This window comes from Eumetopias jubatus, unplaced genomic scaffold (assembly GCF_037043125.1).
Source record: "Eumetopias jubatus isolate StellerSeaLion01/CBP00866 unplaced genomic scaffold, mEumJub1_p1.0 scaffold_3, whole genome shotgun sequence".
Classification (NCBI taxonomy): domain Eukaryota; kingdom Metazoa; phylum Chordata; class Mammalia; order Carnivora; family Otariidae; genus Eumetopias; species Eumetopias jubatus.
Window position 1 is genome coordinate 122,551,013 of NW_028274809.1, and position 18,397 is coordinate 122,569,409.

The following is an 18,397-nucleotide window of genomic DNA, read 5'->3' on the forward strand; positions in this document are numbered from 1 at the left end:
CTGAAGCCATAGAAAGAATTTATTAGAGTTTGCGGAAGCATGAGATAATGTACCACAAAATAATTTGATTTTACAACATATAGTAGGAAGTTGTCAACATACAGTGTTGTCAGCAAAAATGGGATACATAGCAGAGTTTCACATTTTTTGAAGGCGATGGACATCTATGCTTGTCCTTCAGATAAAAACAGGAGGGGCCAGCAGAGACAGCCTGGTTTGCAGTGGGCATCAGAATCTAAATCTAGTATCACAATTATAAGAAACTATAAGAAAACTATTAGAAAAATAGAACATCAAACAAGCAAAAAAATATTATACAATTTACATAATAAACACAATTCTTTTAATAATGGCTCCATGTTCAGTAGAAGAAAAAGTTTGCTGGAGAAACCACAGCTATGCAGGTTTGATAATAAACCAGCCCTCATTGGGATCATCACCCTCTGTGCTTCTTAGACCCATTGATGCTGAAAGGCACAACTTAAGCGGGAAACTTACTTTAAATATATATTACAATTTCTCAAATCGAAAATAAGTCCCAAACTTAAAAAAGTTTGTCATCGAGAAACACAAAATCATATACCTTGTTAATAAATTAACAAAGTCAAAGCGCATCTTCCTAGCCCCGCTTCCCGACCCTGCTCATAACCCTGAGAAGATCAATTTGTTGGACTTCACCGCCAAGGTCTTTATCTCATGGCGGGGGTTTTCAGCCGGCAGTTCAACACACTTACAGGGTCATCCGGGGGGGTTCCTTGATAACCCTTGGCCGGTCCGCGTCCCTCTTGAAAGAGCACTGCCACTCAATGAAGCAATGGGCACAAAAAGACTCTGGGTTATAGTGACGAATATCAAAGTCAGTTGACTTTTTTTTTGGCCATAAAAACCCATCAGGCATCATAACTATGATGATGAAATATGGAGTGCAGCTTCTTGCACCACTGAATCAATAAAGCATTTCATTACCAAAAAAGTCCGTAAGAGTCTGACAAAATGTAGATCTCATTCTCCCTGAGGAGCCTTACATACAATACTCTCATTATGATGTCAAACATATATCTTAAATTATACATAACCACCACACATAACATATATTTAGTTCCACCTGCTGGGAACTCTAACAATTCCACACACAAGCACACAAGCATCGCACACCTATGGCCGGCAGAGTGTGGACGTGCCGCAAACGCGCCCATCCACGCTAGAACACATTGGTGATGGGGCCTGGCGCCAAGAGGCCTCACTCCCGTCTTTGTGGTGATGGCTCTCGGGTGCTGACAGAAAGCTCAGCTTTTATGAGAAGTGTGAAAGGGAGACACGCGGAGAAGACGGCCCTGGCACAGCACCAGCAGGTACCCTCCCCCGGTGATGCCCCCGGAATGCCGGTGAGCCCGCCTACATCCTGGCTGGCGGGCCTTTCTAAGGCATGTCCACACTCACCCAAGGAACCCAGCCTCTGACCCTGTACTCAAGGCTGTGTCTGGTGTCAGGCTAGAGGCCATCCTACGCAGACTACAGAAACTCACTCAGCTCGGAACACCTGCTCAGTGGCAGGAGGACAGCGTATAACCCAGTTCATGCCCGCTGCCATCCACAAAGCCCAACAAGCAAGAACCAGGGGTCTCAACCGGGTGCACACACAGGCTGCGCCCAAAGTGCAGAAGGGGGTGTGCCAGAGCCTCAGGAGCCAGGGGTGGGGGAAGCCCCCAGAGTGCACACAGGGCAGGCGGGAGGCCTGTGATAGCCCAACCACGGCACCAGCACACGGGACCAGAAGGCTGATCTCTTGATAGAGATGACTCAGTGGAACAAAACCACAAGTAGGGGAGCTGCAGGGAGGGGGGATTCTGACAACAGTATCGATTTAGAGTCTTTCCAAAACACCCTAGGAAAGATGGCCCTATCCACTCCTATTGGTTTGGAAAAACAAATCGGGCCCCAAGTTGGGCGGAAGGGGTGTGAGCCAGTGGGGTGGGGTGACGGGTGTGCAGAGCTCCAATCTCCTGCCCAAGGTCCCCTCCTGGAAGCAGGCTCAGCCTCACTGGCCCATGGGGCCTGACTACTTCCCTGGAGACCCCGAACACCCCTCACTCTTCAGCAGAGGTCCTGGGGCTCCGCTGCTAGCCTCTTTGTGAGTCTTTACGGGGTCAAAAAAACATAAAGGGCGGGGGGGGGATACGGGAGGCAGGAAGGAGTGCTTACTTGACACAAATGGGTCTTTCCAATGTGGGTATTTGGGGCTGGGCCACAGATAAAAGCAGACACAGTATTTCCAAAGGGCATGTCTCTAGAAGTGTGGAATTTCTGATGATTTAGGAAAATACTGGCCAAGCCACGAAACCGAGAATCATATTCTTGCTTGGGGGTTTGGGAGGCCAATTGTTGGGCACTTCTGGTGGTTATTTCTTGCCTGTGTGTATATGCATGTGTGTATGTGTGTATTTCTGGGGAAGGAATGAAGGATGGGATAAGAAAAAGCCTATCAACACCGTTCCTTACATCACCATCCTCGTAAACAGAAGAGAAAAACCCCTGGCAACTGCACAAAAGTTAATCTCAATAAAAGCACAGGGACCATGGGAACGATTTCTCTGTGGCACCTTCAGGTGTCCTTTTCTAAGTGGGGGGCCCTCCCCCTGACAGGGGAGGGGGCAGGGGCTTCTCACTCCTGAGCTGGTGAGCCTTCCGGAGGCACCTCCCACTTCGGGGTGAGGACCCTCACGCGCCAGGAGCTTCTCATTCCACGGGATGGTCTCAGGGAAACACACCTTGTCAGCTGGTAGGATACATGTTGCCAGCTGAAATGTCAGCTGTATACACAGTCTGTTGCATGCTGTCTTGCACAGCTATTTCAGCCAGAAAAAGAAATTAAAGTAAAAAAAAATTCTCTCTCCCCTACACTTTTGTCGGACACTCTCTTTCCCTCAAGTTCTCTTTGCCTATGTGGGAAAATAACAGACAAATCAAGCAAACAAATACCTAACAAACCCTAAGAACACAGCAGACAACCAAAACCCCAACAAAATAAGTTAATATTTATCAAAATATTGTACAGCACCAATCTACATAAATTTAAATACCTTTCTTTGGAAACCCATGTTTTGAGCTCTTATGTTCCTCCCTCTGTAACATTCACAAATGATATTTAGAATAAAGCCTCCAGGCAGGTGATCAGGGCCTGTGGCAGAGGCCAAGCCCTTGGGTCACTTGCCCACCAGCCCTCCACTGACCGACCCTGCCGTTCGGCGGTTCCACGAATTCTTGCAATTCTCTCTGAACCTACTGAGGGAGATCAGACAAGTGCCGTCAATTTACCAGGCTTCTTTCTACCAGATTTGTGTCAAAGGCTGGAGGGGGATGAAATGGGAGTCTGAGCTTCAAAAGCAGCATTTACATTTTCTGGGGTGTCTTCCTCCCTCCCCTCCCATCCATGCAGGGCCCTTCCGTCTCCCAAGATACACTCTCATCAGAAGGAAGACTGCATCAGCGTTCTTGTTTCCTCGGGCTCCTCTCTGCAGAGCCGGTGTGAGTGCGGGGTGCTGCAGGGCCCGGGAGGGAGGGAGCGTGCACGCTGCATGCGGGCACCCAAGCAGGCTCTCCGAGTTATGGAGGCAAGAGGTCCAGGGCCGGGTTACGAACCCAGACACAAACCCACAACGTTTGGACAACACATACATGATAGGGACAGCAATATGACCTCAAATTCTCATGTGTGGACCCCATGCTCTCAACAACACACCGAGCAAATATTTGGCCATTTTCCAAGTTAACCCTAAGCGCCAACTTAATTTGGAGTGATTCACAGATGCTAACAGGAGGACTCAGTTTGGTTCTATCTAAGAGGGGGGCCAAACAGATCATGTCAGAGGCCAGAAGCAGCTGGGGGACTGGCACTGTCACCTCAAAATGAGCAGACACCTGCCTTGAGAACCTTAAAAGACTCAAGACGCTGACCCGCAAGCATCAGAGGGCAGGATTTAGTGATTGGCAAAGACCCTAGAAAACAGTGTTCTAAAGCTCTGCTAATCTAAGGCCAGTCTCACATGAATGCAGTGCCATGCTCCAGTTACTCAGGGCACACAGCCACTGGTGCGAGATACCAGAAGCAGCCAGAACCGGCCCAGGCCTGGAAAGAGAGAGTGTGGCTGAGGGAGGTCAGGTCCCCGCGCTCAGGTGTGAGGGGTGGAGGTGGCCCTCCTGCCTTGTTCCCACAGTGGCGCTCCCTTCTTCCCTGTCAGTGACGGAAACGCCTGCCCTCAGTACTGCCGCTGGGGTATGCGCGGTTCTGTCCGATGTCAGAGCGAACCCCTGCCTGGAAGGGGAAGGAGGGGAGAGCTCACAGTCCTCACGACCTCTTCGGGAAGCAACCCAGAGAACAGGAGTGGGAGAAGGAAACCAGTCTTGCTCTTCCTTTTTAAAGTAAACTGCTGTCCTTTGGCTCTGGGACATATGTTTTGGAGTACTCCCCTTGCCTCTACAGTCAGCCTTTGGGGCCAAGTGGGGAGATGGCTACTGAGAGTCTGGAGTGTACACATTTTCAATACCAGCATGGTCCCCGGGGAGGGAGGCCCGGATTCCCCAAGGTGACAAGAAACAGTGACCTCCATTCTGCCTGAGGACACAGCAGCATGGGCATGGAGCTGGCGGGGACGGGGGCTGCTTTCTGTGTTCAGAGGGATGTTAGGAGCCACAGTGGCCAGCTGCAGCCAAGTGGCCCCCCGCCAGGGAGCTGTCCGAGGTGACGGGCCCCTGTGCACCTGCCGCAGAGCGAGTCTAGGCAGGACACACAGGTTGTGGGCTGAGGCTGCATTTCAAGTAGCTGCACCTTCTGCTGCATGGGGGCTTTGTAGATGTGGGTGGGTCCTGATGCACTGGTGGAGAGAATGAGGTGCTCCCAGGACCTCTGTGGGCATCCCTCAGGGCTGCTGCCACCTCTGGGGGCTGGGCTGCGTGTCACTTGCAATGGTCCAAATTGCCATCAGGAGTCCTTGCTTGGTCGGCGGCCAGGGACGCCTCCTCGCTGTGCCACAAACCATAGCCAAAGTAGATGATGAAGCCTGTAGGCCAAGAGCAGAGAGCACATGTGAACACAGTAGGCAGAGCAGGCCTGGGTCCATCACGCGGCTCCCAGGAAAGCCTCTCCATGCTGCCTGTCCCAGGCCTGAACCCAGCGCAAGCAGCCCTCGTGGGCCAACTTCCCAAAGTATCTGGAGAAACGACATGACTCTTCAACTACAATCAGCAGAAGTGGCCATCTCGCCTCTTCGAGATGCGGTGCAGGCACACTCCCTTCTGGAGAGCCTCCCACCGGGCCGGTTCCCGAGCTACACACTGAGCAGCCAGGCTGGGGACCCCGGGAGAGGTGCTGCTCCTGCAGCTTCATCCATTGGCCACCTGGTTGGTGCCCCATGGCCACTGGTGGGGTCGTCCTGTTCCCTGCCAGGGTGGGATTTCCAATGGGCACCACGGCTCCCCAGGCTATTCGCAAGGCCTCCGGAGTCCCCACCGTCTCTGTTTTCTCTACATATGTGACTGTCAGACGGGAGGCGGCATTCAAGTTGCCTGCAAGTGTGTATAACACAGGAGTTCAGTCCGTTCCAGTGTCCGGGACTTCAAGGGTCTGTGGTGGGGCCCAGAGAACTGAGCTTCGAACCATCTGCGCCACTCAAGGACTACAGCCCACGTGGCCCTGAGGCCACCCTTGTGCCAGAGACACAAGGAGAGCAGGCCTCAAAGGAAGGGCTCAGCCACAAAAAGCTCTGGAAATAAGCTAATGGCTTGGAGCCCAGGAGCTCACATCTGGGATGCTTAGAAGCAGGTGTTGTCCACCTCCACCAGGGAATAAGCCACCAGGTCTGGAGGAATGTATACTGATCATACACCACTGCACACCCTGAGCCAACTCTCTCACAGAAAGGCTCTGCAGGGGATGTCTGTCGAACCAGCCTCAGGCCACACTTTGCAGACAATGTGGGGCCTACAGAGAAGGATCTCGAGGCGGCAGCTATCTGCCCCCAAGTATGGTGACCCAGGGCTGAGGGCTTCGGCAGAAACACAGTCCTGGGGTTACAGCTCTTGTCAGTGACACTGAGGGGTGAGGGGCAAGGCCCGCTCCCTGGTCATCAGCACTGAGGAAGGAGCCCGAGTCCATTTCCTACAATTCTTGGGGTTGGATACCCAGGGAGGGGGCGGGCCATGGGCAGCCTACAAAAGGACCAGCACCCAAACGGTGACCCACTAACCTCCCACATGGGCCAGTGGGCAGGTGCTGGCTGGGCTAGGGAGGCACAGCCCAGGCTTTCCCCTGTGGGGGGAGATGAACTGGTGCTTGGTCAACAGCAGACTCATCGCCTCGCTCTCATTACCTTCAACTCTAGCAATGACATAACTAGTTCAGGCAAGAGCTATTAAAATGAAAAGTATCTTAAAGGGAGGGGAGGACCCACGATCTACTAGGAGCTCCTTATTGAGAGAAAACCGCGGACCTACATGTGTTTTCATTACGTTTTGAGACTGGAAACAAGAGAGGCTAGGCATCCAGCCAAATTGCAGGAAAGACAAATGAGCTGTATGGCACAGGCTCGGGGACTGGGTTCGGGGGGCCTCCAAGAGACGCCGTCACAGTGAAACCCATGACTTCACGTACCTATCAGCATCCACACTGCAAAGCGGACCCACGTGCCTCGGTCCAGCTGCATCATGAGATAGACGTTCACAAAGATGCTCAGGACGGGAAGTAGCGGCAGGAAGGGTACCTGCAAAGACGGTGGGTGGCGGTGTCAAGTCTGCAGGGGGTGGAGCGTGAGGGGACGGCGCCTTTGAGTCATTTAGCAAAAATGAACTAGGAAAAGCCCCCACCCCTGAGGTTCAGATGGACTGCGCCATTTATACAGGGAGGAGAAAGTCAGTGCACATACATACATACACATACATACACACAGCCGCACACCCACGCGGGCAAACCCTAATAGGTGGGAGTTTGGTTCTAAGCTACCAAGTGCCAAAGTGAGCTCTACTCTAATTTTCCCCTCTTGCTATTTTCCTGTTAAAGAAGGGGCTAGAAGAGGGACTTCCCCTTTATCTCCAACAGTGAACTGCTTCATTACTTGTGAACCTAAAATGCACACGCCTCAATCACCTCCAAGGCTTGGTAAGGCGATGTGCCGGACACGTATGCTAGGCGGACATGCATGAGCTGCCCCTACAGTGAGCTGCGCCGGGACACCTGAGAGCCGGGGCAGGGAGGGGTGCCTTCTTCCAGGGTCAGGTCCCCCCTCAGCAGGCACTGTCTGCGTCTCACGGTCCCTGAGGCTGGCCGGCAAGCCGCTCCCCTCCAGACAACCCGGCCTGGCAGGGCCCACACAGGGTGCAGGAGTGCCGGGGTCTGTGGCGCCTACCACAGGAACCTACCAGGAGGTTCCCTGCAGGCAGAGCTGCTCACCTTAAATGAAAGCTTGGTCTTGCTCTCAGGCTGCCTCCAGATGATGATTGTGACCAGGGAGCAGAGAAGGACAGATCCGGCGAGCATAAAGATTGCCCACAACTCCCCTTTTGTCAGAGCCCCATTTCCGAGCACGGCCACAATGCAGAAGGTGATGATAAGAATTGCTAAGGAGGAGGGAGGGAGAGAGGGGTGCAATTCAATTTTTTTTCAAATCCCCACAGATATCCTCAGTTTTCCCCAAACCCATGGAGAGGGAGCCTCCGTTTCTGCAGCCATCAACTACCATAAGGGCAGAATAATTGACATCACAGTCCAGTAGCAAGACAGGTGTTTATCCCTTAAAGCATTTGCCTCCACCACCCTTGACAAGAAACCCTGCAACACCAACAAGCAGGACCCCCAAACACCTTGCAGGGAAGGGCAGGCTCTTACCTATGACGCTAGTTGAAATGTTCACAATTAGCCCGGAGAATTTGGAAGGCTCCATATTTTTGGGTGAGAGGACGGTTTTCAAAGAAAACCGTTCTGCTTCTGGTAAAAAGCCTGTCTGGGAATCACTGGTGCTCACCAGTTCATTCTGGTCCACTTGATCGAGCTCGTCGGTAGTTCTGGCCATCTGGTATACCATGTTAGGTTGCTCTGGCTGATACCTGTAAAGAAATGTATTGTATGACCATCATCATGTGCTTTCATTAGGCAAAAGGACCCGTACTAACTCAAGTTCTTAGTAAGCTTTCAAAGTAAGTTGCCCAGGACACAAGGCATAAAAATGGGAAGAAGATGGTCAGACTGATGCATTCTCTGGCAAAGTAGATACAGAGGAGGAGAACTGAGTCCTCGCCTTCTTTCTGCTCCTGCTTCTGGGCAACAACCTCCCTGGGGACTCTCATTTGAGGCAACTTGACCTTCCCCATGAACAAGCCCAGAGAAATGTCCTAAGATGGCTTCTCCTGCTCTGAGAAGTAGTACTGCCCCTTGGCTGCTTACAGTATTAGGCCACTTCCAACAAAACCACGGCTGAAGGGAGCTAAGAGTACAAGCAGAAATAGAGAACAGTAACATTAGGACCCCGTTTGGCGCCGAGAGCCAGAGAAATATGTCTGCAGGCTGACAGATTTGAGAAATTCTGTTTGTGAGACTTAATTGGATCAATTTATTTTAAAACTCTAAATGCCTTAGAATAAATAACTTTACAGAGCTGGCTAAAGGACTGAGCGCCTGTGCCATGATTTCCAAGACATAAGCTTCCTGCAAGTAAAGCATTCATTTTAAACGGGGCTCCTTATCTTCCCACCCAAAATGAACAGAGCTCCAATCTTTTCTACCAGCTACCAAAAACAGAGTGCTTTCTGAATTATTTTGCATATAATCTAAGAGTGAGCATAAAGATATTTAACCATTTTTTTTTTTTACTGATTCATTTATGTTAACACCGTTTGGTCAATTATGAATGTGAGGGGAACCCCAGAAAAGATTCCAGTGTCGAGCCCTCCTGTGACCACCTAAGTGGTCACAGAACTAGCAAACTAGTTTTAGCCGATGCTGCACAGCCACTACTGAGGTTCAACCCAAGTGTTACACAGAGTAGGTGCTAAGCACACTCGAAATGGAACAAATGAAATAAATGACCTTGCCAGTATAAATACCCGGAAAGAAGTAACAAGGCTCTTCCTGGGTGACCACCACTGAGGCTCCATGACTCCATATTCTCATGATAGATGCTCCCTTGAGCCTTTCCTGGTAGTGAGGAAGCAGAGCCCTGTCCTTCCAGAGCAAAGGAAAATTGGAGCCCAGGGGCATGCTTGGGGAGGGGGGCACTGGGGCAGCCAAGAACACCAGGACGCCAAGCCTAGGCCCCGAGCTGCTTTCTTACGGCTAGCCTGGTCTCCACGAGGCTAAAACCGCCAGAGCCTGGGAAGTCTTACGTAACATCCATGTTGGCCACTCCACGCCACATACTGGGACTGAGTCCTCCCGGGGTAGAGTGCAGTGCTGCTGCAGAAGCACCACACTGCCCTAAGGTTCACACAACTGGAATTCTCCCAGTTCCCACCAGGACTATTCCCTAGTCCCCTCCAACCTAAGAACGTGGACCAAACTGAAATCATTACCCTAAGCCTTCAACAGGTGGGCTGAGAACCGGTCTCTCTCCTCCTAACATCCCGCCAGAAAAATGAGGGCACGTGATAGTGAGAGGTGAGCCCCCTCTTTTCAATGATGTTCTCTGTGACTAGGCTCTGAACCACCAAATCCCACCCTCTCCAGGGCAGTTCCCAAAGGAACTAACTATCAACAACCTAAAATTTACACCATATAAATCATTAACTTGAACCTTTAAAAGGCTAACAGGGTGCATCTCCATTTCTATCATGGAACCCAGAAGAGCCATACATACCGTAAGACCAACACACAGGCAGCCACCAAAGAGTAAGCCAGGAGAGTGCCAATCGACATGAGGTCCACCAAGTCCTTCAGGTCAAAGAGAAAGGCCATCACAGCTAGGGAGGAGACAAGCATCAGGATCCAAGGATGGTCCACTATCATGGATAGCCAGAACCACCACCCACCCGTGATCCAAGGCAAACAGGGGGAGCGGCTTTTTCTTGCTTCCTCACCCCAGCCCTTTCCATGGAAAGACACTGTGACATTGCTTAAAGGGAAGAAACGCTCAGGATTAAATCACATACACGATCCTCAGCAGACAGTAATAATAATTAACATTTATATAGAGAGCACTTTCATCAATATGACCTTTATTGATCCTCATGGCAACTTTGCAAGCTATCCCTACACTACAGATTGAGAAACTGAAGTCAGACATGTTGAGAGACTTATCTAAGGTCACACAGCTAGGAAGTGGAAAAGTCAGGATCTCAACTAGGTTCTTGTGGCTCTGAGTCCAGCTTGTCTTTCTCTGCACCATGCAGACTCATACATAGTTAGGTGTATCTCTCCATCTACCCACACACCATCCACCCATCATCCATCCATCCATCCATCAATCCATCCTCTGTCCATCCATCACCCATCACCTATCCATCTATTTGGCCATCCAACCATCCATCCATCCATCCATCCATCCATTCATCCATCATCTACCCACACATTCATCATCCATCTGGCACTCATTGAGAGTATGCCGGTCAGTGTAGACCATCAAAAATATACACCATCAAACAGGGCAGACCAGATAGTCTCTGGCTTCCCTGAGTGTATCACCAAAATAGGCATCAGGAGGCAACAGTGATGAGCAGGTGGATGAGGTCAAGTCCAGGGCTCTGGGAGGACTCACGGGGGCTCCTAACCCACGCAGCTGAGCATGGAAAGCACTGTTATTTCCAAACAGTATCAGTACCTTTACCATGACCCCACTAAAAAAAAATATGCAACATGCATGCTTATTTGAAAATCTTTTGTAATTTTTGTGAGAGTATATATCTCTATTTATATGGGTACACATGTCAAGTTTCCCATTTAAAAAATAACTTGGATAGATCTACTTTGGGATATTTTCACCTCACGTGCCATCAACACAAGTTAAAATAGAAGCACAAAACCATTACTTTTCCACAAATATTTCTCAAGCCCCTATAGATTAACTCCAACTAAAACAAATTTCAATTGAGGGTAAATAACAGGATCAAAGAGCAATGTGGGGCCTTCTGGATAATTAGAATAGTATCCAACTGTGCATGCCACAGATGCCTACATTCCCACTCACACAGAAACTCAAGCCAAACTTTCTCCATGTGGGGTGATTTCAGAAAACCAAATACTTATTTAGAGAGCACTTTTGCTCTCTAACAAAAGGAAAGAGTAAATCCCTGGTTTGGTGAATGCATGTACTTTACAGTCACTTTAAAGATTATAGTTTGAGCTCCCTTGATCAGCACAGGAAGGGAATTAGAGGCAAGTCTTTAATATGATCAAATTACATGTAAATACTGAAAGAACATTTACTATTTCCCATTCCTTAATCTCTTAAATATATCGGTCATATTCTGACATATGGTGTCCCTTAACCTGACCACTGAGATCACGGTCAAGAATGCACAGTTACACAACAAATTAGTTAAATAATGAAAAACTAGCTTTCTTTCATTATATAACATTAACCCACAACACTAAGCACACTTTGCTAAGGGCACAGATACTACTCTAACAACAATTCATTCACTTAAAATGGTCAAATGTCTTACCAATGGCTCTTTGACTGGTCCCTGTGGTGCAGATTGAACTGGTATCACATGTCCTAATATCCCAAAAAGACCCTGGAAAGAGCCAGCCACTTTGGCATAAAAACAAACCAGGAACCGAGAGCCAGATCTCCTGGGTGTGGGTGTACATCCTCACTTCGCCTCTCTGTACAATGGGCTGGATAATGCCTGTCTCTTGGGGCTAGGAGGGGCAATTATTAAAGGAGAAAATATAGAAAACCAATAGCATATGTGTATGCACATCAGTTTCCTTCAATGTTCCCCTTTTCTTAATCAGGGGCCCCTGGAATATCACATAGCTCCAAGGGTTCTTTGTGTACCGATTTTGGCTGTCAAAACTGTCCTCTTGGTGGGGAACCTGATACTTGATAAGATAAATCCCCTCTGAGCCTGCCATTATTTATAAACTTACAGCGATTGGCCTCCCCAGCAACACCTCCAATGTCTCCTGGAGAACAGGTAGTCTCATGTTTCATAAAACACTGATCCTAAGGGATTCTCATTCCCCTGAGAATCTACAGGCTAAGAGACACGGACAATGAATTTCCAGTACTAACAAAAAGTCTCTTGGCTTGTTACCATGCAAGAAAACGTCATTCCACCAAAGTCCACTCAGGAACATTCAGAAAAGGGGAAATACAAATGGCTCTGAAGGGACAGTGTGTGTTCCAAGCTCCATCCAATGAGAGGGTAATCATAATAAAAGGATTCAAAAATTTTTGAGAATTCCATCACATCCTCTGTAAAACTGGCCTCCGCCTTTAGTCAAAAGGGTGGTTACCTTGCAAGAAACCAGGTTCCAAGGGTGAAACCCAAAAGTTAGAAAGACCAGTTCCAACTTCTCACTTCTCACACTTCTCAGTGTGTGTTCCAACACAATTCAAGGTATTTTTCCCTAGGGACTAGTAACTCAACTATTAAAATACTGGCATGTGGGATTAGTTTCAGTTCTTACCAGCAATGGCACCTGAGGTCAATGTGGCGATTATTGGTGTTTTGGTCCTATCGTTGATTTTGGCCAAAAATTTAAATAGCAGTCCATCTTCAGCCATGGCATAGATAACTCGAGGCATGGGAAACATGGAACCTAAAAGACTAGATGGGAGGAAAAGGCAAAATGCATTTGTAACACTAGCCCATCGGAAAGAAAGGCACCATAATGTGACCATTATGTGGTATACCATACTGCATACCACCGAGAGGGAGCCCTGAACTTCTCGCCGAGAACTGCCACCCTCCAAACTAGGTGAAGCCCATGACTGGAAGCCAAAATTCAATGCATCAACCCCCGAAAAAGCACTTACTGTTGAGTATGTACTCAGTGAAAGAATGGCATAACCTAACAGACACATGCATGGGATCTAGTCATAATTTTTATGAAAGGGAAATTTTGTATTTATTCCCACAGTATTTCTAGCTAAATCAAACAGAAAATAAAAGCATCACTGGGCTCATGAGGATTTCTCTGTGGTAAATCAATGTTTAGCAAATATTTCCTGTATGTACAGGCTAATGGCAAACATCGGGGGCAAAATGTTTCTTACTCAAAGGCACTTAATCCCGGGCGCCTGGGTGGCTCATTCGGTTAAGCATCTGCCTTCACCTCAGGTCATGATCCCAAGGTCCTGGGATCAAGCCTCACATCAGGCTCCCTGCTCAGTGGGGAGTCTGCTTCTCCCTTTCCCCCTGCCCTCCCCCCGCATCCTGGCTTGTGCTCTCTTTCTCTCGCTCTCTCAAATAAATCTTTTTTTTAAAAAAAGGCATTTACTCCCTTTTTCAAGGTAGCCTCTGTTTTATGGCCAAAAAAGGGCCAAAATACAGTGTTCAAAGAGGTGGCCTGGTGCAGGGGCCAAGGTTGGGGACAGCAAGCCAGACCCTTGCTGAGCAGATGTCAGAAAGTGGGCCTCAGAGGCTTCAGGATGAAAATATCAATAACAACTCATGGGATGAGCTAACAACAAGAGGAGAAGCTATATCATCAGGGTTGGGGTGCTGGTTCTATTTCAGGGGAAAAGAGTGAGATGAGCGGCTCTCCTGTGTGTCAGGCCTCATGTGGCCCTACTACAGCTTACCCTCCCAAGAGCTTCAGAGGCCTCACCTGGTAGAAAGAGCGCAGAGGGAGCCGACGGCCACCGCGTACTTGGCACCTTCCCAGCCCACATGCTTGAAGGCGTCAGGCAGGGGGCTGTCCTTGTCCAGGCAGAAGTATGGCATCATGAGCGTGAGGGCGGCAGACACCCCAAAGTAAGCGATGAAGCAAATCAGGAGGGACGCAACAATCCCCACGGGGATCGCCTTCTGAGGGTTCTTGACTTCTTCACCTAGAAACAGCACGGAGTCAGGCCCTGGGGGGCAAGACAGTGAGGGGCATCCCCACGAACCCACAAGATGCCCATGCCACCCACAAATGATGCCCCTGACGTGCTTGGCCCTACGGGAACCAGGGTCGTCAGGCTCCTGGGAACCACAGACGGCCCTCCACACACGGGCCGGAGGACCCGTAACGCCCAGGGATGGTGTTCTCGGCCTTTACGCCCTGGTTCAGCCAAGGAAAAGCCTTGTTCCCTTTGGCAGAGAAAATTCAGGAGGCCCGACTGAGCCCAGCCTATTCAATCACCCGGATAACGGTATTTTTAATGGCCTCATTCCTCCCGGATGACGCCCAGATATGAAATCGGGCTGCAGCGACGCTGTTATTATCCCGTCCCAGCAGCACAATGGTTAGTTAGTCACGTTCGTGATGCAGACTTTCCTGTCAGGCATGGCCACTTGGGGAAGTGATAAAGGGGGGAAAAGATTAGCAGGAAACTACAAATCGACACGTTACCCATGTGTGAAAGAGCGGCAGGCAGCACATGCTCACAGGAAGGAAAAGAGCAGGCCGTGGGTAAAATTAGCCCAGCCAGTCCGACGGGAGAGGACGGCCCACAGCCCGGGCCCCACTCGGCTGGCGGGCGCCATACCTGTGGTGGCGATGCAGTCAAAGCCCACAAAGGCATAGAAGCAGGTCGCTGCCCCCGACAGGACACCAGAGAATCCAAAGGGCATGAATCCACCAGCACCAAGTGTCCCTTGTTTTGTGTCACTAGAAAAAAAGAGCCAAAGAGCATAACACCCACTTCACGGTCCTGAAGAGAAGCTGCTCCAAACAGTCGTGTGTGGCTCCCCACCTCCAGGCCCCTGGCCACTGCTGGACTGGGGCGCTCCAAAGGCCTAGTAAATGATCCCCAAGGTAGCTGTCACCAGACCCCGCAGGCCACAGGCCTCCCTGCTCTGCATGGCCCAGAGCCACAAGGACACTCACTGAGCCCTTTCCAGAAGCACCCCTGAATACTGGCTTCGGGGAGAAGGGGAGGGACTATGGGACAGGGTGTCCAACAGGAAAGAGGGAAGAAGCTAACAAGTGAGGCCTCTCCCCCAGGACTGTCAAACAAAGAACATACACTTTAGGACACAGAACTGCCAAATGGGTGCATGGTCCCCACCCCAGGGGCACAATGCAAAAAGTCTCCCATATTTACCAGTAACTCAAGTCTCAAGCATTTTCAGAGATACTGAGGTTAAGGAAAGTGAATGGTTCTAGTCAACAAAAGCATTTCCTTAGCACTCACATGCACATGGCAAACAGGGATGCCTATATGAGTGGGGACCAGTGCCCAGCATGGCTCGGGCACATGGGTGGGGTGGGGCTCAGGCCATATTTGCCGAAGTAATGAATACACAGACGAACACATGTTGTCAACCCCAGAAATCCTTTAAGGTTCAGGAAATAGCTCCAACAAAGTGGAACCTGTGACTCTAAACAGCATGTCCAGGCCTAGAACAACCACACACAGCCTGCGGCCAGCCACCACTCGCATTCTGGATGGCTACTCCAGGCCCTGCCCAACGTGAAGTGATTTTAAGCTGCATCCAGCCTGGTCCTCTGCCACCACCTGAAAAAGAGCTGAACTCCAGGTCCAGAAGGACAGCTTGGCTCCTCCCTTACCAGCCATTCCTTTTGCTGGCCGCCAGGCTTTCTGTCACAAGTTTCCAGAGGATGGTCACCACCTCTCCATCGCCCCTCCTAACTCAACAGGCTGACAACTCCCCAGCTCTGCAGGGTAACCTGCCCCAAACCACTTGACTTCCTAGGAAGAGCCATATATAATATTTTAGTCCTATAAACAGATGTTAATTGGGTTAGCAACTCATTGGCCCAATTTGCTTTCAGAGGGATTTATCAACTGACTAATAAAACAGAGAGCCACTTTGGTCCCAATTATTTCTTAATGAGGACTGAGCCTTGTACTGATTTCTAGAGGATCCTTGGTTTCAGAATCTGGAAGTCAGAGCATGAAGGAGGTCCTCAATCTGGGATTCAATGCAGTTCAGTAAGTAGCAACATGGGGAAAACCCCAAGAAACACACAAGTGAGAGATGTAGGAAAAACTGTTGCCAGACTCAAAGAGCAAGTTACCCACAATCCAAGTACAAAAATGGCGGCCCAGGACAAGTAAGTCAGCAAGGCACAGGATGTGCCCACCGCATCCATAAATCACAAAGAACACAGACGCCCTGATGAACTGACTCCTATTATAAAAAGTTTTAGGCCAAAGTACAACAAAACAGTTGACAGTCAAATAGCTCAAGAGAGGGGGATGAGGGAAACGGGGACTCATAATCAAGATGCCTTCAGAGTGGCTCCCGGCAGATCGTTTCAACTTCTGACCACAATTAGAACATGGAAAGGTCTTCGCCAAGACCCTGAGTTGGGCCCAGCTCCCCTGGCCCTGCCATGACAGATAGGTGTAGAAGGCCTCCAGGTGCCTACCTGCTTCCACAAGCCCTCTAACAACAAGGGCTATGGAAGAGCCGCGAAGAATAAATGAGTGTCAGGACTGACGTTACATACGTTAAACCCCAGAAAGAGGCAGGCCTTGCAGGAGAGGACGAAGGCTGGAGCACGCCTCCATCACACAGCCAGGTGAAGCAGGAATAACAATAAAAGCACGGAACTATGGAGAGCTAGAACAAAACAAGGCCATCCTTCCCTGCTCCTCACGACCGTAATGGGGTAAGGAATCAGATGGAAGGGGAGCCACCGACTGTGATAATCAACTGTGGGTGCTCCTCCAGCTGGGTCACCATCGCTCCATGGGTGCCGGGACACCTGTACTGCAACAAAGGACAAGATACCAGTAGGAAAAGCCCTGTGGAATATGCTAGTAAGGGAAACATGCAAGGTGCAGAAGAGTGGAGAGAGAATGTTACTTTTTATGTAAGAAGAGACAGGACTATACACATAAATTATGTATATAAGTTATATACATAATATACAAAATAAATATATATACTTGTAATTGCTTGTGTTTATACAAATAAAAGCTGGAAGCTTACACACACAGAAATAATAAAAATGATTACCCATGGGGGGCGGTGGGAGAATGAAATGGAAACAAAAATTCTCAGTGTAAACCTTTTTATAACACCATGATAAATGAACCGTGAGAAAATATTATCTACTCAAAAAATTAAATTTGACGTTTAACTTGGGTATTCTGCTCTCAGGGGCAGTGCCTCACTATGAAACAGTCATAGAACCTATTCTATATGGCCTCAAACCAACACATTTAGAAATGTTTTGTAAAGGCTCTCTATGTAAATCAGTCATTGGCCTGTTACCTGGATGTGATGGTTGTGCCCAGTTGGCATCTAGCCACTGACACACCAAGAAATAGGGAGGCAGGCTCTCAGGGGCTGCCGTGACCCCACCTGGCAAACATCACGTGGCGACAGAGCAGGCTGAAGCCAGACCTTAGCTCGGTGCCCCTTCCCCCATAGCCAGGCTGAACAGCTCTTCTGCATGCCACTCAGCTGGTTACCCAGGAGTTAATAAAAGAGGGTAGCTGGCAGAGGGAGGAAGGAAGGAAAAGCTGTCTTGTGGTCACCACCTCCCCGAGCCCAGGGTGAGGACTTGACAGGGAGCATCCACGGTGGTGAGGGTGGTGTCCTCTCCCCTGCGTGGTCTTTTCCCACTGCATCAGTGGAAAGCATCCAGCACCAAGACTCTGCTCTTGTAACTTCCATCTGCCACCCTGACATACACTGCCAGTTGTCCCCAAAAGCCATACTCCCTTCCTCTACACGGTAATAAAACTTAGTTATTTTAGCCAGATGTGGGAACGCTAAAATAAAGACGGTATGTTTCTCAGACTCTCCGGCTACAAGGTGTAGTCCCTTGATTTAAGTAGACACAGTACATACATCTCCTGAGAAACATCAGGGGAATGAAGTGGAGAGGGAGGCTGCTCTTCTCTTTTTCTCATTTCCTTCCTGCTGCTGGGAGCCATCCTGGACCCTGGAGTGACGTTGGGAATGTGGGTGATGGACAAAGCCATCAGATGGAAGAACTAGATTCCTGGCCCACCAAAGCAATGCGTCAGACCGACCACCGGCAGATGTTGACATAAGAGAACTAACATTTATCTTGTGGAAGCCAATGTTATTTTCGGGTTTCCATCCTACCTGACGAGAAACCATGCAACAAAACCTTCCTGGCAGGTTTCCATGTCACAACGTAGCTTTACACTTACTACACGTGTTCCCCGTCCACGGGACTCTGGGTCAGAAAGCCAGAGTTAGCAAGAGACGAAGACCGCAGGGAACCGGCCAGACTGCCAGGTAACATCGCTTTTCCAGACCAAGACACAGACAGACTCCAGGTTCACTGGGGCGTTTACAGCCAGTCATGGAG

General features: G+C 49.5%; 1 protein-coding gene across 1 annotated transcript in view; it reads right to left on the reverse strand.

Moving 5' to 3' along the window:
- SLC7A1 (solute carrier family 7 member 1) overlaps window positions 1–18,397 on the reverse strand; it is a 78,516-nt gene continuing 60,119 nt past the window's right edge. Inside the window, exons 6-13 of the mRNA XM_028105717.2 lie at window positions 14,625–14,746; window positions 13,760–13,982; window positions 12,617–12,756; window positions 9,840–9,942; window positions 7,877–8,094; window positions 7,442–7,608; window positions 6,647–6,755; window positions 1–5,057 (exon numbers count right to left, since the gene is read on the reverse strand). Coding sequence (XP_027961518.1) covers window positions 4,954–5,057; window positions 6,647–6,755; window positions 7,442–7,608; window positions 7,877–8,094; window positions 9,840–9,942; window positions 12,617–12,756; window positions 13,760–13,982; window positions 14,625–14,746 — 1,186 coding nt within the window. The 3' untranslated portion in view covers window positions 1–4,953. The remainder of the gene's footprint in view (window positions 5,058–6,646; window positions 6,756–7,441; window positions 7,609–7,876; window positions 8,095–9,839; window positions 9,943–12,616; window positions 12,757–13,759; window positions 13,983–14,624; window positions 14,747–18,397) is intronic.